The 24400-nt window shown below is 46.1% G+C and overlaps 1 protein-coding gene across 1 annotated transcript; it reads right to left on the reverse strand.

The window, feature by feature from the left end:
* Positions 1 to 790: 790 nt before the first annotated feature.
* GRWD1 (glutamate rich WD repeat containing 1) lies at positions 791 to 17777 on the reverse strand. The gene is made up of 7 exons (XM_073571148.1): positions 17365 to 17777; positions 17175 to 17292; positions 12507 to 12669; positions 5216 to 5429; positions 4953 to 5095; positions 3904 to 4101; positions 791 to 1395 (listed from the first exon to the last, which is right to left on the reverse strand). Exons 1-7 carry the CDS (start codon positions 17606 to 17608, stop codon positions 1078 to 1080), a joined length of 1398 nt encoding a protein of 465 aa, XP_073427249.1. The 5' UTR covers positions 17609 to 17777; the 3' UTR covers positions 791 to 1077.
* Between the last annotated feature and the right edge of the window lie 6623 nt (positions 17778 to 24400).

Here is a 24400-nt window from a genome sequence, read left to right on the forward strand (position 1 = left end):
CTGCGGGCTGATCGCCATTCTGCCCACGGCTATTGCGGGCACATATCAGCTGTTCAAAACAGCTGACATGTCCTGGCTTTGAAGCGGGCTCACAGCCGGAGCCCACATCAAAGCAGGGGTGCTGAGATCAGAAGTACTATTCCGTCCAAAGGCAGAAAAGGGTTAAACAAAAAAAATGTTGCTTTAGCCCCAGATTTTACATTTTCACATGCTGAAAAGGCACCAAAATTTGTTAATCAATTTCTACTGAATGTGGCAATGTATGTGTCTGTACAGTACTGCTTAGCCATCTGGAGAGACCTGGGAGGGATGGAGCTCTATTTGCCTCCTGGTGAGCAGACTTTTCAAGAATAGTTTGCAGAATCCATACAGGGCCCCAAAGTGTAAGAGGAAAAGAATTCCCCCTCAAATGACCCCATTTTAAAAATTACACCCCTCTGCGAATATATCTACAGGTGGAGTCACGATTTTGTCTACATGGGTGTTATCCAGAAACAAGCAGCAGTGCATCTTGCCAAGTGAAAATTGCAAATCTGACATTGTAGCGCCCATTATGTTGTAGTGATCAGAACATTATGCCCAGCTCATGCTTCTAAAGACAAGCACTTGTCAATTAAAACGGAATCTGTCAGGTCATTTTTGAGCGACGGTAGACTTGTGAATATTATATACACACACACACTAAGGTTTTCAGTGCTTTCTTCTACATAGAATCATGTTCAAAGAAATCGGCAATGAAGCTTGTCAGACTGAAGAATGCTAGTTCGTAGAAAAGAGACATAAAGCAATATATTTTAAGGTCATATCTGATCCAAAAGACTTTATGAAAACACACGGTGTTTGTAAGCATCCAGCAATACAAGGTAGAAGACCGAAGGCAAAAGCCTTCTTTATAAATGTTGGGCATGTGGCCAAATCCCCAACTAGTTATAAGAATTATATAAAGACCACACCTATTTGTCAACTTTCAGTAAACCCACAGACGAGCGATCTGTTGTACCTGACCGTCGTGTCTTTTGCACCATTGATTGCTTTACAAGTTGCCAAGTTGTCCATGGTGATGGGTGGTGAACGGCCTCACACGCTGATGGTACGAAACACATTGAAACCAGACAAAGCTGTGCTGATGATGACCCCAGGGCACTGTGGATGCCAGTGTAACTCCTTAATGTCCTTTTCTCCTTGGTGAACAAACAGCAGTTGTGGTGGGATGGCTTGTAGAGTAGTATCTTCTGTGTCACCCTCTTGATCCTGATCTCTCTCCACTGCAAGATCCCACTGAGTTATCTGATCATCAGCACCAGCAGCGGCAAACACCCCACTGTCTGTAGGATGCCACTCAACAGAGGTGATCGGGGCCGTGTGCTGTTTAAACCGGGCCACACTGACTCCTTTCTGTGGGTAAAAAAAGAAAAACACCAGCTTGAGTCCAAAAAAATCTGGTAATATTTTTGTTCCATAAATTGAGCTATAACTTTTTTATTTTTCTGTCAATATGGCCATGTGAGGGCTTGTATTTTGCGGGACGAGTTGTACTTTTGAAAGACACCATTGGTTTTAACATGTCGTGTACTAGAAGATGGGAAAAAAATTCCAAGTGCGGTGAAACTGCAAAAAAAGTGCAATCCCACACTTGTTTTATGTTTGGCTTTTTTCCAGGTTCACTAAATGCCAAAACTGACCTGCCATTATGATTCTCCAGGTCAATACGAGTTCATAGACACCAAACATGTCTAGGTTCTTTTTCATCTAAGTGGTGAAAAAAAAATTTCTGTGAAAAAAAAAAAAAAATTGCGCCATTTTCCGATACCCGTAACGTCTCCATTTTTCGTGATCTCGGGTCGGGTGTGGGCTTATTTTTTGAGCGCCGAGCTGACGTTTTTAATGATACTATTTCGGTGCAGAAACGACCTTTTAGTCGCCCATTATTGCATTTTAATTCATTGTCGCGGCGACCAAAAAAAGTTTTGATTTTTATTGCTACGCCGTTTAGCAATCAGGCTAATCTTTTTTTATTAATAGATCGGGCAATCTTGAATATGGCGATACCAAATGTGTATGTTTGATTTTTTATTGTTTTAGTTTGAATAGAGCAAAAGGCGTGGGGGGGGGGTGATTTGAACTTTTGTAGTTAATGTTTTTAAACACTTTTTTTAAATTTTGGCATACTTCAATAGTCTCCATGGGAGGCTAGAAGCTGCCATAGCTCTATCAGCTCTGCTACGTAGAGGCAATGCTCAGTTTGCCTCTATGTAGTAGAATTGCAGACTTGGTATGAGCGCCGACCACCAGGTGACGCTCACAGCAATCCGGCATCAATAACCATATAGGTCTCAAGGAGACCTCTGTGGTTGTCATGCCGACACACCGATGGCCCGCGATTACGTGACACAGGTCACCGATATACGCATTTCTGGCGCGATTGCCGGAAATGCCATTTAAATGCCGTTTGACAGCGGCATTTAAGGGGTTAATAGCTGCGCAGTTCCACCCGCGGCTACAGCGAGCACATGTCAGCTGTTCAAAACTGCTGATATGTCCCGGCTTTGATGTGGGCTCATCGCCGGAACTCACATCAAAGGCAGAGATACTGACATTGGCGTACTATTACACACGATGTCACGATGTCAGTAAGGGGTTAAGTAAGGTGCATATGCCACTGTCACTGCCCTGAAGTTCGCTAGATCAGGCCACTTGCAGTCCCTCCATGCTTTCCCCATGCTGCAGAGGTAATGTTATCTCTGCTGGCAGCCTCAGAGCACAGTCTAGAGCAGTGGTCCCCAACCTTTCTGACCTTGAGTGCCACATTCAGCTTAGAGAGAGGGTCGCGAGCCACATTCAGCACAGAGAGGGGCGTGAGCCAGATCCAGCTCCCACCCACCTCAAAGTAGTGTCAACCAAAGCAGCCACCATTACAGGTATGATAAAGCTTTTCCACAAAAATCACTCCAAAGCAGTACATTGAGATCCAGGCGTTCCCACAATACCCCCATTCAGTATTCTCCCATCAAGCACTCCCAACCCACTGTCACATCCAGCTTTGAGCACCTCCTCTAAGAGGTAGTACTATCCTCCAGCGTACCATACCCAAAATATCTCTAAACTCCTAAGACCAGTATATGTGCATCCAGATCTTCACTTCTGTGCAGGGCTACTCACGTAAATCACTATTTTGTGATGTACTCTACATACCTGTTTGCTAGACCTGGACCTATTGCACCAAGCTGGCAGACAGTCGAAAGCCACAATTCATGGAACCACGAGCCACATGTGGATCCCAAGCTACAAGGTTGGGGACCCCAGGTCTAGAGCAACAGCACATCCAAACAAAAGCTCAAAACTTTCAAATCTTCACAAGAGAACCAACTCCAGCTACAAAAAAGCTTTTGCAGGGGAAATGTGTGCTTCTGCTCACAAATGATAGCTGAATAAGACCCAGTACACACTACGACGTGTGCAATTTGAAAATATATTGCATCTTGAAAAACTCCCAGCATATACTTTAATTCTTTTTCCCTTTCAGCAAAGTGGACCCAAACACTTGCAGGCATGAAAAATTAAAGAGGATTTTAATCCCCTCTCCACCACTGTCCCGGTCTCTGTTTTGGCTGCAGTGGCGACATCACGTCAACATCACGCATCACCAATGTGCCGATGGTAGATCACACGCGCACCAGTGATTGGCTACAACATGAAGTATGTGACATCACAGCTGCAGCAGAAAGTCAGAGACCAGGTTGTCGGCGGATGCTCTGGCCTGGCATGTATAGGAGATTCTCCTATAACAGTGTGAACGTACCCTTACTGAATGTCAGCAACGAGTATACAGCATTCACATTCACTTATTATACATGTACAATATGTACGATGTAATAAGCCAAACACCTACTGCCAGACACTGACCTGAAACTGGCGCAAGTCCCAAATCTTGAGGATACCATCATCTCCTCCACTGGCGATAAAAGGCTCATGTTGGTTCCAGCTGATCACGTTGACGTCACTCTCGTGGGCCGGGCTGGCGGTCAGCATGCACGCCTTGTTAGGAGCTGCTCTGATGTCCCAAATACGAATTGAAGCATCGACCGAGCAAGAGGCAAAAACCTGTTAAGTACATGATTAGGAACCGAAAATATTCACCTGGGGATGTCCATCATTTTAGATATCTTAAATATATAAATCAAGAAAAAGGTTAATTATTCTGGCAGGAAAACAAAATGAGACTTCTCACACAACAGAGAACGCGCTGCTATATGGGTATTTCAAGGAATAGCTCAATGTTAACGTAGTTGTCTGCTACTTACAAAAGCCTTCAAAATGTGCTTGTGATGAATATAGAAACACAAGACCTCACCTACCGACCCCCACCACTCTTCCATACTTTTACCAGTGTTGCCTGGTGGTCACTTCATTTTTTTTTTTCCCATTGGAGTGTTCGGTGATTGGCTAGGAGACCATGTTTTCTGGCCAAGATGCTGACTGACCACAGCGGTCTCCTGACTTCACTTTTTCCTTTTATTAGAGAAGGTCAGGAGACCGGGAAAGCACCCTAGCAGCAGTACGGAGAAGCGGCAAGAACTTATAGGCTTCCTTTTTTTGTTCAGCAATGGCATGGATTCATTTTAGATTATTTATAAGTCGCGGAGAACCCCTTTAAATCCTGACAAAACCAATGAGATGTCTCAATGTGAGGTTAACCATCAGAGCTTGGTGTGTCCTTTCATATCAAAAGTCTTGCTGACCTGAGACATTGACTGATATATTGCACCATTTACTGCCCAGATTACTGCTCTTTGTGCTACCACAGTTGAGCGTTCATAAAACATTGCTTTTTTTATACACATTTTTGAGAAATAAGATGCAATAATCGGAATACAATTACAATACTAAATACCTATAGTTATAAGATCGTACTAACAAGTCAGACAGAGCAGTAAGTGTGGATTTCTATTTACCGTGGCTTCAGTTGGTGACCACTGCAGATCCTCCACAGACTTCGTGTGGCCAGTGAAAGGCCTTTGGTCAACATGCCACGACCCTCCTTCTTTAGGATTCCACAAATGAATGTTCTTGTTACAATCACCAGTAATCAATCGGCCTGGAGAAAAAAAAAAAAGCACAAAAAGTGTGAAAATAGCAAAACTCCTAGAGTTAACGTTTGGTTACTGTAATGGATACGTTCGGTCAGGGCTCATTTCTATCTACGTCCATCTCTTACCTGCTACCTTTGGAGACCAGTCCATGGCAAATCCTTCAGTCATATGACCAGAGAAAGAAAAGACGGGCTTGATCTTTGCTTGCTCTTCTTTTAGGAAAGCCGCCAACATCTGTGAGTCAGACACTGCCGCCAGTTGCTTTTGGAGATCATAGATTTCAACTTGACCTTTTTCTGACCAAACAGCAGCAACCGGTGTATCCATAAGCATAGAGACCTGAGAACATATGAGAAGTGCTGGCGTCATAACCAGATCCAAGTTCTATCCTGTAGTGCGACTTGCCTGAGTGATGCCACAGTGGGAATATTATGAGCTCTTCTAAAAATAATCTTTCATGTAAGAAACGGGGGAAAAATAGGTATTAGACCTACCGGTAATGATGTTTCCAGGAGTCCATCCTGACAGCACCATGGAGGACGTCCTCCTCCTCCTTACAGGGAAAAGAAAGCACACGAGAGGTTAAAAGGTCATGTCCCACCCCCTCTCCCTCAGTGATTTAACAAGTACCACAAGGTGGATGATGCTAGTAACAGTTTAATGAAACAATTATATTACAGCATATGACATAACATAATACATTGTCGTATAACACAACCGGGAGGGAACTACCCGTGCCGTCAGGATGGACTCCTGGAAACATCATTACCAGTAGGTCTAATACCTATTTTCCAGGACGTCCACCTGACAGCACCATGGAGAGTACCAAAGCACCTCCTCAGGGTGGGATTACCGCCTGGAGAACCTTTCTCCCAAATGCGGTCTGTTGACCAGCTAACACATCACGCTTGTAGTGCTTGCAGAATGTATTAAGACTGGCCCAGGTTGCTGCTCTACAGATTTGCTCAACCGACGCCCCCGCCCGTTCGGCCCATGAGGCCGATACCGCCCTCGTAGAGTGGGCTTTTATGGAATTTGGCGGGTTGGCGCCTTCAGCTTGGTAGGCGTCCGACATTACTGAGGTAATCCAGCGCGCGATGGACGCCTTAGAGGCCCTCTTCCCCTTATTTCTACCCCCAAAAAGGATGAACAGGTTCGGGTCGATGCGCCAGCTATTGGTGGCCTCTAGGTAGTCTATAACTGCGCGCCTCACATCCAGCGAGTGAAGACGCTGCTCCTTTTTATTACGGGGATTATCACAGAAAGATGGTAACACTACCTCTTGGTTTAGATTTTTTGGAGAGGCTACCTTTGGGGTAAATGCCGGGTCTAACCTTAAGATTATACGGTCCTCTCTTATCTGGAGATATGGGTCCTTAGTGGACAGGGCCTGGATCTCCCCTATTCTTTTGGCCGTGGTAATGGCTACTAGGAAGGCTGTTTTACGAGTGAGAGCAGAGATGTTTATTTTCTCACCGCGAGCGTAGGGGTCTGCACAGAGAAACCGAAGTACCAGGCCCAGGTCCCAAGGCGGGGTGAGCTGCCTAATCGTGGGGCGCAGGCGCTGTGTGGCTCTTATAAATCTTATTACCCAGGGATGTGAAGCTAACTGGTAATCGAAGAAGGCGCTCAAGGCTGAAACCTGGACCTTTAGAGTGCTGGGCTTAAGGCCTTTATTAAAACCTGCCTGCAAAAAGCTTAGTATGTTAGGGAGGTCAGGGGCGCCTGCCACAAGATCGGACCTGCCACCCTCCAGACAGAATCTTTTCCATATTTTTCGATAGATTGCGGATGTCACCGGTTTCCTACTGGCCTGTAAGGTGGATATGACCTGATCCGACAGTCCCTTTGCCTTCAGGATGTCCCTCTCAGGATCCAAGCCAACAGGTATAGTCTTGCTGGGTCCGGGTGGTGGATCGGGCCCTGGTGGATGATGTCCTTCCACGGGGGTAGCGCGACTGGATTTTCTACTGCCATGGCTCCTAGAAGGGGAAACCAGCTTCTCAGCCAATATGGCACGATCAACATCACTCTTGCGTGGTCCTCGCGTATCTTCCTGAGCACTGCCGGTATGAGAGCCAGTGGTGGGAACGCATAAGAGAGGGATTCTCCCCAAGTCTGACTCAGGGCGTCTACGTCAACGTAGCCGACGTTGATCACCCAGTCAAGGAACTCCATTACGGTAGTTGCTCGGATCCTGTCTCGAATGAGCGCTTCTTTGGATCTTGCCACCAGTAGGAAGTCGTCCAGGTATGGAATGATCACAATACCCTGATCTCTTAGGTAGGCCACCACCTCTACCACCAATTTTGTAAAGATTCTGGGAGCTGAGGCCAACCCGAATGGAAGACACTGGAACTGAAAGTGGCAGGTCCGGGCTTGTAAACTGACCGCGAACCTTAGTAGGCTCTGGGATGAGGGATGGATGGGGACCTGGTAGTATGCCTTTTTTAGGTCTAGGGTGCACATAACGGCGTCCCTGTCTATTAGGGGGATTGCGGATCGGATCGATTCCATCCGGAATCTCTTGTATCTGACCCAGGCATTTAGTGGTTTCAGGTTTATGATGGTACGGGCCTCGCCGGATGGTTTTGTGATCGAAAACAGGGAAGAGTAGTGCCCTCTTCCTCTTTCCGTCGGGGGAACTGGTATTATGACCTTTGAGTTTACCATGTCCTGAAGATCCGTCCACATGGCGGAGTCCTCCAGGACGACAGTGGGGGCAATATATCTGTCGGGGGGAGGTGAATAGAGCTCTATACTGTAGCCTTCCGCGATGGTTCTGAGGACCCACCCATTGTGGGTGACTCGGGACCAGTTTGCTGCGAAGTGGCGAAGTCTCCCCCCAACACCTATGGCGTCATTGCCTCCTCGATCAAGATGTTGATGTGAATGAGGGACCCCTGTTCCTCCCGCCTTGGCTGAAGGAGCCCTTATAGGAGCTTCTATTGGACTTTGCCCGACCCCTGAATTCCGTCTGTCTCCTGAAGGAGCCGCCTCTCCGAAAGGACTGGGGTCGCCTAGGTTTTTCCTCTGGGAACCCTTTATTTTTATCGGACACTAGCTCTAGAATATTATCTAGGGCTGGACCAAATACCCTCAGGCCCGAGAAGGGCATGGCGCATAGCTTTGTTTTAGAAGCGTTATCCCCCGACCAGGATTTAAGCCAGACTGCTCTCCGGGCCGCATTAGAGAGGGAGCCGTTTCTGGCTGCAAACCTTACTGATTCAGCCGACGTATCCGACAGGAACACCGTGGCTGATTTCATGAGAGTAAGTGATGCTAGGATCTCTGATCTAGGGGTCTTGTTGGTTAGGTGTTCCTCCAACTGCCCCATCCACAAAAACATAGACCTGGCCACTGAGGTGGCTGCTATGTTGGCCCTAAATCAGAGCCGCCGACGTCTCCCATGTTCTCTTTAACAAGACGTCCGCCTTCCTATCCATCGGGTCTCAAAGACCTGATGAGTCCTCGAATGGGAAGGCCGTCTTTTTGATAACCTTGGCGACTGGGACATCTATTTTAGGGACTTCCTCCCATGCCCGTGTTTCCTCGGGATCAAAAGGCAGTCTATTTTTAAAGTCTCGGGAGAGTATCAACCGACGCTCTGCCTCTTTCCACTCCTCCTGGACCATTGTTTTGATGTGTTCACTTACGGGGAACACTACCTGTTTCCGGGCCACTAGTCCTCCAAACATTAAGTCCTGTCTGGACTGTGGTTTAGGGACTTCCTCTATCTGCATAGTATTTCTGACTGCCTGGACCAACTCGTCCGTGTCCTCCAGTTTGAACAGGTACTTCCTGCTCTGATCCGGTCTATCCCCCAGGATCTCGCCTTCTTCCTTCTGGTCTGAATCCCGGAAGTCGGACTCCTCGCTAGGGCTTGCTTCCGACACTGGGTCTGCTTCCCACCTTAGACGCTTGCGACTTGGCCCTGGGCTGGGGGACTGGCGCCGTGTGAGGCCGGCTGTAGAGGCCTGAACTTCCTCCCTTATCAGCATTCTCATTTCAGAAAGGAAGGATGGCTGTTCCTCGCCTATGACCCTTGAGGTACAGGGTCCGCATAGGGTCTTGCTATAGGTGTCTGGCAGCTTTACCCTGCATACGGGGCATCGGACCGATCTGGAGGTGGCTTTTGCCGGGTCCTTCACCCCCGAGGGGGATTCTGCCGGGATTCCCTTCTCCTAATAATACAGATGGGGCACCTACTCAGATCTGGGCTGTGAGGATGGGTGGGGGAGGGTGGTCTGCGCTATGCGCACTTACCCCTCCACCTGCTGGAGCGTTGCCTTCCATTCTGGCACGATTCTGCAGGGCGCTGTGGATCTCAGGAGCGCGCGCCCGGGATTCAAAGCCGGCGTCTGACGTCACCGGATGTGACGCACGACCTCTCCGCGATAGGCCGCCTCCTCCACTTCTCCCCCGGAGGCTGCTCAGCCCGCCGCTTGCAGGGAACCGCCCCCCGCCTGCTATGGCGGTCTGTTGGAGCCTTCCAGCGCTGCCTCGCCGCCGTTGGAGCCATCCTGCGTGTGCTCGGCCCGCCGCCTGCGGGGGCCCGACCTCCGCCTGTCGTGGCGCTGCTGCGCCCATCCTTCTGCCGGTGCCCGCTCGGCCAGCCGCCTGCGGGGAGCCGACCCTGTTATGGCGGTAAGTCCTGGAGCCGAGAGCCTCCCACAGGGAGGAACGGTTCCCTCCAGGAGCGTTGTCCTGCTCCTGGCCTTTGGAGCAGAGGGACTCCCACATCGGAGAGTTTCGGCCCCGGGACCTCTTGACAGGGGAAGGCTTGGACTGGCCGCACGATCCCCTGAGCTCCTCCGGTAAGTCTCTCGTGGGTCCCTCCTTGCAGGGACAGGAAAAACACTGAGGGAGAGGGGGTGGGACATGACCTTTTAACCTCTCATGTGCTTTCCTGTCCCTGTAAGGAGGAGGAGGACGTCCTCCATGGTGCTGTCAGGTGGACGTCCTGGAAAATAAAAATCTGCACAATACAAAGAATTCATCACAATCTTTCAATTTGGGAAACGTCCAGTAGACTATTCCAGAAATCTAAAACCTGGAATAAAATCGAAATTATTAAATACCTTGTGGTAAGCAAATAGTTTGTGGAAACATAGGGCACTTAGTTCACACTACTTTGATCAAAAGGAGTAAAACCAACCCACCGCAACAAGGTGCACCTAATCAGGATGATCCCATCTCTAGTATTAAACCTTAATAGTCGGGGAAGAGCACACAACGAAGGCCTGACTATATTGCTTTCCTGGGCAAGTGCAAAACAGACTAAATGTACAGCCCAAAAACCAAAGCAAAGCCAAAGAAATGAACCGGAACACGCTGGTATAAGCGCAATGTGTGGGTGCACTTTCACACTATGGCCATTTACAAACATAACATAGGATAAAAAACAAAATAAGCTTTCCATGGGCAGGTGCAAAACAGTCAGGCCTGGGTTCTGCTCTGCCCCATCTATTGAGCCGGTCTGGCACATAGAGAGGTTTAATACTAACGATAGAAACCATCCTCATTGGGTACACCTTGTCACGGTGGGATGGCTTTTACACTTTTGATTTATATCAAAATAGTGTCATCTAAGTCCCCCATATTATTCACGTTTTATTACTATTTGCTTACTGCAGGGTATTAGCGCATTTGCTTTTACAGGTTACGTTAAAGTTGTTCACTATTTGGAAAACTGCTTCTCATACCCATCTCCCTTGACCTCCATAAAAAAATAAAGCTAACACACTCCTCTCCTGTGCCGGCGCCGTTACCGCGGTGTCGGCACTCGGTCTCCTGCGATTTTGTTGTGGCGTCACTGTCCCATGTCGAATTGAGTAGGAAGAGGAAGTCCGAGATCAGATGCAGCCTGGACTTCCTGTTCAATTTGTCAGAAGGCAGGGGCAGTGACGCCAGCGCTGATTGGGCGCGAGCATCACGCGTCACAACACCGCACGAGAGTCCCGAGGAGAGCAAGTGCCGACACAGCAGGAACGGCGCCATCACGGGAGGTTAGTAAAGGCTTTATTCTTTTATGGGAGCCAAACATTTTGATCAATGAGGGGTTGTCCTCTTAGTGGCCAATCCCTTTAATTGGGAGTGTGAACATGCACCTACACAATGCACTTTTGGTTTTATTCCACAAATCCAGTGGCAGTTTCACAACTAGTGTAATGGAGAATTTAGTGCTTTTTTGTTTATTCTCTTTAGCTGTAGATTTGGTCTCTTTTGTTTGTTATGCTTTAAATAAAACTCCCGCACTTTTCTAACCTTCCTGCTTGCTCAATAACCTGGTTTTGACAGTCATGTGTCGATTACATGCTTTTATTTACCACAGTTCCTCCACGAAAAGCAATAAAAAAATATATAGGTTTTTCTTTTTTTATCTGCAGAATTTTCTCATGCCATTCAACTCTATGGGGAAAATCTGCAAATAAAAACACATTTACTGCAAGAGAAAATGACATGTTGAAATTGGATTTATGGACGTTCTATACAGTTTGCGGGAGCTGTAATATGCTGCATTTCAGCACAAAAAATATGGAGAGGGAAAACAGCACCAAATCTTCGTCGTAGGAACTTAGCCTGAAGAAGTGAAAATCTTACCGGCTGTAAAAAGGTAATAGGGATGTCCCATTCAGAGAAGCCCTTTTTTCCCACCACTTGACATTTCTTAAAGGGAATCGGTCACCTGAATCTGGCGGGCTATTTAAATTACTTCAGTCCGGTCCGACGGGCGGTGTGTTTTCTATCCATTCCTCCTCCCCATCCTTGGCCGCCGTCCGCAATATTTTCTGGAATTGGAGTAGGTGTCCGAAATAGTCCGCGCGTGCGCAATGCAATCTTGCCTCGCGCACAAGCAGTATGCTTTGCCCAACTGCAGGCAAAGCCTAAAAGCATTACTGCGCATGCGCCGGTTAACTATATCCCGAAACACAGTGAAATACTTCCGGGACAGTTAACCGGCGCATGCACAGTAATACTTTTAGGATTTGCCCGCAGTTGGGCAAAGCATACACGAGGCAAGATTGCATTGCGCACGCGCGGACTATGGCGGACATCTACTTCAATTCCAGAAAATATTGCGGACGGCGGCCAAGGATGGGGAGGAGGAATGGATAGGAAACACCGCCCATCGGACCGGACTGAAGTAATTTAAATAGCCCGCCAAATTCAGGTGACAGATTCCCTTTAAAGGGATTATCTAGGATTAGAGAAGCATAGCCTTTTATCTAGTATTGCAGCTCGGTTCCAATGAACTGAATGAAGCGGAGTTACAATAATATACACGGCTTGTGGACAGGATAGACGCGGTGACTGGAAGCAAAGAGCCTGTTTTTCTAATTCTGAACCACCCCTTTAAAGTAGGCTCATGATGAAAAAATATAAATAAATGAATGTGAAAAGAAATTAATTTACCCGAATTCTGTTAATCCCTCCATAGTGTGGAACCATAGCCAACTCTAACTGCGGCTTCCGTTCTTCTTCCTCCTCTTCATCTTCACTTTCGCTGCCTTCAGAATCGGACTCGCTCTTCTCTTTGCTGGTCGGGTGCAGGTTGTGCATCTTCATCACTAGTAACCTAAATAACACAGAAGAGCGCCGGAGTAAATTACTACTTTAGAGCAATCCCTCTAGTTATCATGGCTTCATGGCCTCTACACATGTCCAATTGTCAGGTCATCCCACTGATATCGATGAGATCTCTTGGACTGAAGAATTCTATAATGTTTCACACACACAATTGAATACTTTACCCCTGCCCTAAAAGTGAGGGCCCCTAGCTGCCAAAGTACTGACGCAATGAGGACTGCAGTCCTCTGCGCTCACAGAAACCATCGTGATTTATACAGTCTTCCCCATCTGTTCACAGCAATGCAGAAACTGAATGATAACCGCGAGCATCCACAGATACAGGCTGGAGAGTCTCTAGTAGATGTGGTTTTGGGGGAGAATTTTTCATATAGAGGCAATGGTTATAAATGCTACTCATTTTCTCATCAGGTGAGGAGGGCCAGTGAGGTCACGCCCGATACCTGCCGGAATGCATGAACAATCAATAGGTATCCATATACTCCCTGTCACTAGTCCTGTTCACGGTCCTATACAGGAGGTGAACAGCCCTGGAATTCCTCTTTTAACAAGGTCGGACCTGCACGTTAGACATTTCTAGGATTTCCTATTCCCATGTCATAAATGTCGCAAATGAGACAACCCCTTTCAAAGGTGAATTAAAGGCTATATATCAAGATCAAGTGTGGTCTTTTATCACATGGATAAATTCCACTTCTCTCATACCCCAAGATCAGACAATAGAGCTGGTGGAGGCGTTGGTCTGCTCCTATCACCAAAATGTACATTTCAGGTTATCCCTCAAGTACCCTTACTTGTCTTCCCTTCTTTTGAGGTCCATGCCGTCAGACTCTACACCCCCTTCTCCATGCGAGTGGCGGTGGTGTATCGTCCTCCCGGCCCCTCCCATCAGTTCCTGGATCATTTTGCCACTTGGCTTCCACATTTTCTCTCCTGTGACATCCCTACCCTCATCATGGGAGATTTCAACATCCCCATTGCTCTTCCCCTCTCCCCATCTGCTACTCACCTTTTATCTCTAACCTCCTCATTTGGCCTTTCGCAGCTTACTAATTCTCCAACGCATGAAGACGGAAACTCCCTCGACTTGGTCTTCTCTCGGCTTTGTGCAGTGGATGATTTTGCAAACTCCCCTCTCCCGCTCTCTGACCACAATCTTCTTTCATTCTCTATAAAGAACTGCCAGGCTGCTCAGGTCACCCCCACTGTCCAGACTTATAGAAACATACAGGCCATTAACACCCAGAAACTTCTGAATAACTTGCAGTCTTCATTGGCCCCTATCTCCTCCCTCTCATGTCCTGATTCTGCATTGAAGCATTACAATGAAACACTTCAAACTGCCCTGGATGAATTTGCACCCCCTATAAATAGAACACCACAACGCAGACGGCGACAACCCTGGCACACGGTGCAAACACGTTTCCTACAGCGGTGCTCCAGGTGCGCCGAACGTCTGTGGAGAAAATCCAATCTACACGAAGATTTCATCCATTTTAAGTTTATGCTTAGAACATACAACACTGCCCTTCACCTCTCAAAACAAACCTATTTCAACACCCTCATCACCTCACTGTCCAATAACCCGAAACGTCTCTTTGACACTTTTCATTCCCTACTCAATCCAAGAGTACAGGCCCCAACCACGGAGCTCCGAGCTGACGATCTGGCCACTTACTTCAAAGAAAAAATTGACCAGATCCGACAGGAAATTATCTCCAAATCCCCTCAAACCATGCACTGTCCTCCCTCCCCCACTGCATCTAACTCACTCTCTGATTTTGAACCAGTCACAGAAGAAGAAGTAAGCAGGCTCCTTGCATCTTCTCGCCCAACTACTTGCACCAGTGACCCATTTCCGTCACATTTCCTCCAGTCCCTTTCCCCTGCTGTCACCCCTCACCTAACTAAAATATTTAACCTCTCTCTCTCTTCTGGTATTTTTCCCTCCTCATTTAAGCATGCCATCATACATCCACTACTTAAAAAACCATCCCTCGACCAAAACTGTGCCGCTAACTATAGACCTGTCTCTAATCTTCCCTTCATCTCTAAACTCCTGGAACGCCTGGTCCACTCCCGTCTTATCCGCTATCTCTCAGAAAACTCTCTTCTCGACCCTCTCCAATCCGGTTTCCGCTCTTTACACTCCACTGAAACTGCCCTCACTAAAGTCTCTAATGATCTGCTAACAGCTAAAACAAATGGTCATTACTCCATGCTAATTCTCTTGGATCTCTCTGCAGCATTCGACACTGTGGATCATCAGCTCCTCCTCACTATGCTCCATTCCATTGGCCTCAAGGACACCGTTCTCTCCTCGTTCTCCTCCTATCTCTCCGACCGCTCCTTTACTGTTTCTTTTGCCGGTTCCTCCTCCTCTCACCTTCCCCTTACTGTTGGGGTTCCTCAAGGATCGGTTCTAGGCCCCCTCCTCTTCTCCTTGTACACTGCCCCTATTGGTCAAACAATCAGTAGATTTGGTTTCCATTACCATCTCTATGCTGATGACACCCAATTATACGCTTCTTCTCCTGACATCACGCCAGCCTTTCTAGAAAACACTGGCGATTGTCTAAACGCTGTGTCTAATATCATGTCCTCACTATATCTGAAACTGAACCTGTCAAAGACTGAACTCCTTGTGTTTCCTCCCGCTACTAATGTACCTACACCCGACATTGCCATTTCCGTCTGTGGTTCCACAATTACTCCCCAGCAACATGCCCGCTGTCTTGGGGTCATACTTGATTCCGAGCTTTCCTTTGCCCCCCACATTCGATCACTGGCTCGCTCTTGTCATCTGCACCTCAAAAACATTTCTAGAATTCGACCTTTTCTTACTTTTGACTCTGCAAAAACTCTTACTGTTTCTCTTATTCATTCTCGTCTCGACTATTGTAACTCTCTTCTAATCGGTCTCCCTCTTACAAAACTCTCCCCTTTCCAATCTGTCTTGAATGCTGCAGCCAGGATCATATTCCTCACCAATCGTTACACCGATGCCTCTACCTTGTGCCAGTCATTACACTGGCTACCCATCCACTCCAGAATTCAGTATAAACTTATTACCCTCACCCACAAAGCCCTCCATGGCTCAGCACCACCCTACATCTCCTCCCTTGTTTCAGTATACCACCCTACCCGCGCCCTCCGTTCTGCTGATGACCTGAGGTTAGTATCCTCAATAGTCAGAACCTCCCACTCCCGTCTCCAAGACTTTACACGTGCCGCGCCAATTCTTTGGAATGCACTTCCCAGGTCAATACGATTAGTCCCCAATCCCCACAATTTTAAGCGTGTCCTGAAAACGCATTTATTCAGACTGGCCTATCGCCTCAACACATTAACCTAACCTATCCCTGTGTGGCAGAGCCAAAAGTTTTACCATAACCAGGTTCCCAGCATCATGTTCCCACATGCTTTATGCATCCATTAGCCCTTTGTGTCTGTACTGTTACACACTTAACATTATGGCTGGTCCATACAATCAGAGCAACTGTTACCACCCACCTTTCGTGTCTACCTCTTTCCTCATAGACTGTAAGCTTGCGAGCAGGGCCCTCATTCCTCTTGGTATTTGTTATAATCTACTGTATGTGATTATTGTTATGCTGTAATGTCTATTGTCTGTACAAATCCCCTCTGAAATGTAAAGTGCTGCGGAATATGTCGGCGCTATAAAAATAAAATTTATTATTATTATTATTCCAGTTCTCTAGGGGTCTGATCATTGTCATCTCTCCAATCTCGAGAACGAGGCTCCATTCAGACAGGTCCCTGCTTAGGAATTGGAAACCTGAGAATACTATAAGGCAAATAAAGAAGCTAGCCCAAAGGAAAAGAGTAAGGCTCTATTCACACTGGCAATGGTTTTCTCTGGGTCACGATGGAGATCTCGCTGACATACGAGATGGTCAGGCATCAATGTAGTTCCATGAAAAAACAGTGCAGATAAGGGTCATCCACCTTTGGGGACTGTCTTTTCTTACCTAGATTCCCATACTCAGAGCTAAAACGAATTTTTGCAATTCAGATTCATTTAAAGTCTTGCGCCATTTGGCTTTTACAGTCTCAAAGAAGTTAAATCAGCTGAGAGGAGCTCAGAAAGAGACAGATAAATGAGTTACAGAACTGTCAGATCAGTGAGCGCCAGCAAGTCAGTACAACACAGATGTTACAGAAGGTGCACACACTTTAAAGCCCCCTGCAGTGATTTCCTATTGCAGCGTTGGAGGGGTGCTACTGATCTAAGATATCATAGTCACCCGCCTTCCTAGTGTCCTTCCGCGCAGGGCTGTGGAGTCTCAAGCTGTCATACAGATGTCAACACGAGAAGCTCGAGGGTGGGGTGGTGGTTTTGGGCGAACCCAACCAGTAAAAAGGCTTCCTAGTGAAGTCCATGTTTGGGGTCCGTGCCTGAACAGTAGGTGTAGGGGCCCCCAACTTCCCAGCCCAGCTCTGATGCCGATTGGCTCAGCACAGCAGTCCTACCTGTTGGCTTGGGCGCTGTCAGCCTGAGTCCCAGCACAGAGGAGCAGAGACATCGGGTAATCTGCGCGATCGGCCCCCAGACTGTCCGGGATGACATCGAAGCTCAGACATGGCGACCCTGGAGGACAAGACACAGCATGAAGCGGAGCACAGGCAATGTCACCAGCGCCCCCAGCAGGCCGACCCCCACCTGTCTGCGCCTGGTGGTACAGCACATAGGCGTCCTGCTCCATCACCAGCTCCTCTCCCTCGGGCAGGGGCTCCACTCCCGGCAGGTACACTCTCTGAGGACCGTCGTCTTTCTTCTCCTCCCCCTCGTTTTCCTCCATTATCTCGTCATCATTATCGTCCTCTTCTTCCTCACTCTCCGTCCCCTCCATATCTTCATCCTCTTCCTCAGCGTCTCTCCACGTGGGATCTCCCTTGTCGGCCATGTTGGTTGGGTACGCGTCACTTCCGGTGGCTTCAGCTACGTACTTTCTTCAGACGCTTTTTTTTTTAAACAAACTTTATCGACAACAACGATAACGCACAAACGCAGTGTCTTCGCTTTTGTTTTAGAAAACGGGCACATTAGTAAGAGTGACCCCAGTAACTAATGTGACCATTCCTCTGGTTACAGCGGTATAACTGTGCCTATTGCCCCAAATAAGCTAAATACACTCTATAGCTTTCTGTTATCAGCCACCACAGGCGCAGGAATGGCTGGCTATAGTGATTTCCTGTGAATAAATGACATAAAGCCCAGAAAAGTCCTTGCCCCCTGATCACTACGCTCTCATCAGTTATAAAGACCCCTGAATAATATTTAACTCCTGTGCCTGGAAGGCAATTCATAATTAATAGTTAATAAATGTTAATTTTATAGGACGTAGTATAAATAATAATTCTGGTTATGTAGCTGTAGTGTTCGGCTTAGTCACAAGGGCGGCGCTGTTCATGCTAGATGGTTCTTGTCAAAAAGTGTGTGTGCACACAACGCCTATTATAGGCGAATCTGCTCCGAAACAGCGTGATAGTGGATGTGGCTGAGGGAGAACTGCATACAGTGCCATAGAGCCCAGGAGACCAGAAAGAGGGACGTAATGCGCATCAGCAAATATTGGCCACACCCCAATCCCCGTCCATTTATCATTTCTCCCCTGACAGGAGGAGTTGTCAGAGGGGCGCTGGCAGTGAGGGACATTCAGCAGACGCCTGAGGCTATGTGCACACGTTGCGGATTCTTCCGCGTAGAAACGCAGGTAAAACCGCAGGTAAAGTGACCTGCGGTTTTCCTGCGGTATGGTCTGCGGTTTTGCCCTGCGGTTTCACACCTCTACTATGGTAAAGGTATGAAACCGCTGCAGAATCTGCACAAACAATTGACATGCTGCGGTTTGTAAACCGCAGCAAATCCGCACCGTCAGCACAGCGTTTTTGAAACCCCATAGGGTTTCATTGTACTGTACTTGGTCTGCGGAACTGCTGCGTTTCCACAGGGCCAAAACCGCTGCGGAAACGCAGCAGAATCCGCACCGTGTGCACACACCCTCAGACTGCAGGGTGTAGACCAAATCCAGGACTGTCCGCTGCACCCTGGACAGTTGGGACAAGAGCTGAGCAGATGGATTCCCGGGTCTGTGGTCCAGGTCATTGGTACCTGACGGCTGGACGGGAGGCCGTGAATCTCTGACCTCCCGGGTCCCCAGCGCAGCTTTTTATTAGTCCGTGCAGCGCGATGTCATCTGTGCGTCCTGCTCCTCTCTAGTTGGGACCTGGGGATTATTGTTTGTTCCTTCATTCACAGTCGGAGCCGCCAGAACTTCCTCATCTTTATGTAGCGTCACTATGCGACATCCGGCTTCTGGTGTCTGTACGGCCGTGTTCACACTCTGCAGCTATATGGTGTTTTCTGCAGGATCCGCCCCACACTACACAATAACAATCTTCTCCCCCTTATTTGCTGCGTCTTTGGTGCAGATGTGAAGCCGCGTTTCTAATCTGCTTATTATTTGACTCTGCACTTAATGAACTATCTGCAGTTTTTACATGTGTTTTATTTAGACACTTAAAGCACCTAGAGAAATAAAGCCCAAAAACCGCACAGTTCAGCAATGTTTCTAGACCACAGCGGCACAGTTTGGGTGAAACCACAACCACTTTGCTTGGACAGTTAAACACAGCAGAATTTTTGTGCAGAAAAAAACGCAGCATTTATACTACATGTGAACATGGTCTAAATGTCTAAGCAAAGTGGACGTGATTCCATGAAGTCTCTGTGTCTGTGCATTTCTGGTGCTTTTTTTTTTTTCTCTAAATGCTTATATGTGAAGCCTGAAAAAAAACACAAGAAAAAAAAATGTTTAATTTTTAAGTGCTGATTCCAAGCTTTTCTATAGTATTAAAAAAACATTAAAAATGCAGATTCACATCCGCACCAAAAACGCATCAAATGTGGGGGAACACGCAATAATTAGAGAAGATAGTTATTGCGTCGTGTGGTGCGGACACCTGTACAAAACGTGCAGAAAAAACGCAGTAGAAAAAAAATCTGATTTTATGCCATGTGTGAACACGGCTTCAGCATTACATTTTTATTCCATTTTTATTCCATTTTTTTTATTGGGTTTAATAGAGAAAAAATATCAATCATGGCCTTTTTAATGCCATTTACTCGTAAGTAATCGCTGTGTTGTGCGGATCGTTATGATTACAGGGACACCAAATGTGGCCATGTTATTTGTTGATTTGCGATGTTTAGCATTTTTTTTTTTAAAAAGCGTAGTAAAAATTGCATTTATCTTATTGTTTTTCATTACTTTTAGTAGTATTATAGGAACAAAAAAAATCTGACTTTTTGTTCACCTGTAGAATACAAATACATAGAAATGCAGTGCTGTATACAATGTATCTCTATGTACCATGTATAATCGGCTTCTGGGTTGACTACCTGCAATACAGCTCATGATTACCAAATTCTCCTCCATCACTGTGGGCTGCAGATCATTACTAGAGCTTCTACCTGCAAACATAAGAATTCAAGTCTTGGGGAGAGCAGATGACAAGAAGTGAATAGTTTAATTTAATTTATGCACTGAGCATGGAGATGTGACCCGAACTGATAAGGAGGGACCATGGAGTGATGAAGACATCCGAGAGGTAAGCATACAAAGCTCTGACGTGTCGGGATTGAGCCCTCAAATCGGGACGGTCTCGCTGAATCAAGGAAACTTGGGAGCTATGTATTTGCCAAAAAGGGTGTGTGCCACAACATGTTTTTCAGTCAAGTCCACTCCGAAACGTCCTAAAGAAGTGCGCAGAAAACACTAAAACAGTGAACATATGCAACTCTATGTAAAACAACTCCCAGTTCATATGGTCAGGCTTTTGATCTTCTTTTAACCTCTTCAAGTTTCCAAAAACGACACATGGTGAAAAGAACTGATATGTGACCGTTCTTCAGGTGTATTCTGAATTTATACTAAATATCAATGCGAAGGTTCAGAAGAAGTCTGGGTGTCTTTCTGAGCATTTTTGGAGCATTTATGCTACATAATCTGCTATTGACTTCCTGCAATGTTTTCATTTTCTTCAAAAAAGGAAAATGGCAATAATAAAAGATAACACAAAACTGCTAAAAAAAAGCCCCGAAGAAACAGGAAAATGGCAATAATAAAAGACAACACATAACCGCTAAAAAAATCCTCCAAAAAACTGGAAGATTGCAATAATAAAAGACAACACAAAACCGCTAAAAAACCCTCCAAAAAATTGGAAAATGGCAGTAATAAAAGACAACACAAAACCGATAAAAAAACCTCCCAAAATACTGGAAAATGGCAGTAATAAAAGATAACACTAAAACCACTAAAAAAAACTCCAAAAACTGGAAAATGACAGTGATAAAAGACAACACAAAACTGCTAAAAAACCTCCCAAAATACTGGAAAATGGCAGTAATAAAAGACAACACTAAAACCACTAAAAAAACCTCCAAAAACTGGAAAATGACAGTGATAAAAGACAACACAAAACTGCTAAAAAACTTCCCAAAATACTGGAAAATAGCAGTAATAAAAGACAACACAAAACCGCTAAAAAACTTCTAAAAAGTGGAAAATGGCAGTAATGAAAGACAACACAAAACCGCTAAAAAACCTCCCAAAAAACTGGAAAATGGCTGTAATAAAAGACAACACAAAACCACTAAAATAAACCCTCCAAAAAACTGGAAAATGGCAGTAATAAAAAACAACGCAAAACCGCTAAAAAACCCTCCAAAAAGCTGGAAAATGGCAGTAGTAAAAGGCAACACAAAACCGCTAAAAAAATGCCAGAGGTCAAATACGTAAAATAAATACTTATAAAATGATCAAAAAAAGCAGGAGAAAAAAAAGATGCATAGAGCAAAAAAAAACAATGTGTCTTCCTCTTGGAAAACTCAATGGTTTTGCCCGCTCGTGATAGACATTGTGTGCACATACAATTGTAAATTCTTCACCGGTACAATGGGGGAGTACGACATGCAAGATTTTTTTTGCTGCGGATTCCGCACAAAGAATTGACATGCTGCGGATTCAAATCTGCTGCGTTTCTGCATGGATTTTTCCGCAGCATGTGCACAGCGTGTTTTATTTTACATTGAATATAATGGTACTGTACAACGTAGGAGAATCCGCAACATATGCACACACCCTTAGGGTCCAAACACCACACCATGAGTATGCGCACACTGAGGAGTTTTTTCTGTAGTTTTTTTTTTCATCCGTTCCTCACCAAAATCCTCCTCAAAACCCCTTTCCAAACTCTTTAATTTATCGCTATGGGACATCCACTTTGACATTCATATGAAAAAGGAAGAGCACTTCACTTCTTTGAAGAGGATCCTGTAGGAAAACTCTCCAGACTAGGTACTGTGAGCCATGTTATTGCAAATCCATGGGTGCGTAAAATACGTGTTACGTACGGGTTACCATCCGTGTCATTCTTTTTCCATCAATCCATTACCATTATAAAGATAAGAAACTGTATTTGACCTTTTATTATGATTGAATTATTTATGTAAAAAGTAGATGCCTTACGTATTTAAAAAAGTTTGCGTGAACTCAGACTTAAAAAGAATCTGTCACTAGCCATAAATAAGTATTTCCTTCCCAGCCACTGTTCTCCTAAATATGGCATTATTACTTTGTTCTGGCGACTCCCCGTTCTTGAGATATGGTCCCCTCCTCTCTGTTTATAAATGTAGTCTTTTTGTCTGGCTGATCATGGTCTTCAATAAGGACGAGTGCAGATGACTGTGTTTTCGATCCGAGTGCAGTCCGAGAAAACCTTGGATCACACTTCCGGACCAATGCTAATCTATAGGGCTGCGCACATGTCCACTTTTTTCCAAGGACAGTCCGGTACAGAGAAAAAAAAAATCACTGCATGGCTGAGTTTGATCCAATATTCGGAATGGCCACGCCAGTCGATGAGTCAGTGGAAACCATAGGCTACTCCAGGGCTGTGCAGCTTATCTACATCACCACAACCAAGTGCCTTGATCAGCAAGTCTCTCCACTTAGGCCTGTTTCACACTTCCGTTTCATGCCATCAGTCAAAATCCACCAATTTTTGGAAAAAAACCCGGATCCGCCAAGAAAGGGGCGGATCCGTTTTTTTCCCCTTAGACTTACATTAGTGGCGGATCTTGACTGATGTTCGTCCGTCCCACCCGTTTTTTTTTACTGATCCGCCAAGATTTTAGCGTCTCCCAGGCAGATGGGACGGACACTGCAACGTTGTTTCTTTGATGGTCTGCTAATTTGCAGTGCGCATGGCCGGAAGCTTTACTCCGGGAAGCATTTTAACTATGCAATGCCGTGTCGGGGAGCGGCGAAAATTCTCTCTCTCTCTCTCCTTCCGGACTGCAATCACTTTAAATTTCTGCGACATTTAATCTTAGCCAGATCCGACAATTTTGGCGTCCGCTGACATTCGTATGTGACATACCGGAGGCGGATCCGCACTTTTCATTTTTTGGCAGATATCAGCTGTCCGCCAACAATGGAGGTGTGAAACAGGCCTTACTCAGCGGTACCGCTTCCTATCACCATGGATGCCCTGGATCTACCACTTGGGACCCCCCCTAGTCCCACACTCTCAGTCCTCTTTAGGTCCATTACCTTCAACACTAGCAAGGTCTCAGGTTTCTCGTGACTCGGCATCTTATCTGATAACACCTTGTAGAAGGTCTCTCAGTCTCGTCAGTAACTCTCTCCTTAAGATCTCGCTATTCATTAATTCAGTCTCTTCTAGCTGTAGATCACCTCTTGGCAGCACTGCACACTTGTTACTCTCCAACTCCTCATAACTAACTCTATCCAGGAAGTACAGTCCTGTCCCTATCACTAAGCCCTCCCCCTGTGGGCTAGTGCCAACACTTAACTACTTCTGACCCTGCTGCCTGTTGCTGGGCAGAACTTCCTTACACTACACACTATGCACTCTATTATTTATCTTACACTATATATTCCGTATAACGCTGCTACACCCTGTGCATATTATACTAACAATACTCAACACATTCTATAGAGAATCCGTACTGCACACTACTCACATTATGCGTTACATTTGCATTACCTACACATTATATATCACAATACACACTAAAAATCACAGGACATAGTTTTCCCTTCACATGACACAATATATGTAAAAGACGCATAACAATCATTCACGAAACGTGATTGGTGTCTTCAGGGGCAGCACAGTCCACACCCTTACATTTTCCCGACGTAATCTATGAATCATTTGACTTGCGTTGTTAAAGTGGTTATGCAGCTTAACAAGAAATAAATTCCTGTCACTCGGTTGCAGTTTATTGCAAACTGTTTTTTAATCATCCTCCCTGGATCCAGCTCTGCGTCTCCGCCACCGGTCTCTCTTACTGTCTACAGAGCTGACATCACATCGACAGCACTGCAGCCAATCAGTGAGCTCAGCAGCTCTGAGTGGCTCCTGCTGTCAAATCGGACAGAGCTGCTGAGCTCACTGATTGGCTGCAGTGCTGTTGATGTGACATCAGTCCTACAGACAAGAGAAGCAGAGGCAGAGACTTAACATTGGACTTCGGGAGGGTGAACAAAGCACAGGGCTTTTTTTTAAACGTCCCTTTGAAAGGATACAAAATTGGAAACACTTTTCCATCATCGCTTTGCCCCCTTCCTTCCAGCCAGACTCTCTCCACACCTTACTCCCTG

Source organism: Dendrobates tinctorius, unplaced genomic scaffold (assembly GCF_039654945.1).
Source record: "Dendrobates tinctorius isolate UK_male_01 unplaced genomic scaffold, ASM3965494v1 ptg000028l, whole genome shotgun sequence".
Taxonomy (NCBI): domain Eukaryota; kingdom Metazoa; phylum Chordata; class Amphibia; order Anura; family Dendrobatidae; genus Dendrobates; species Dendrobates tinctorius.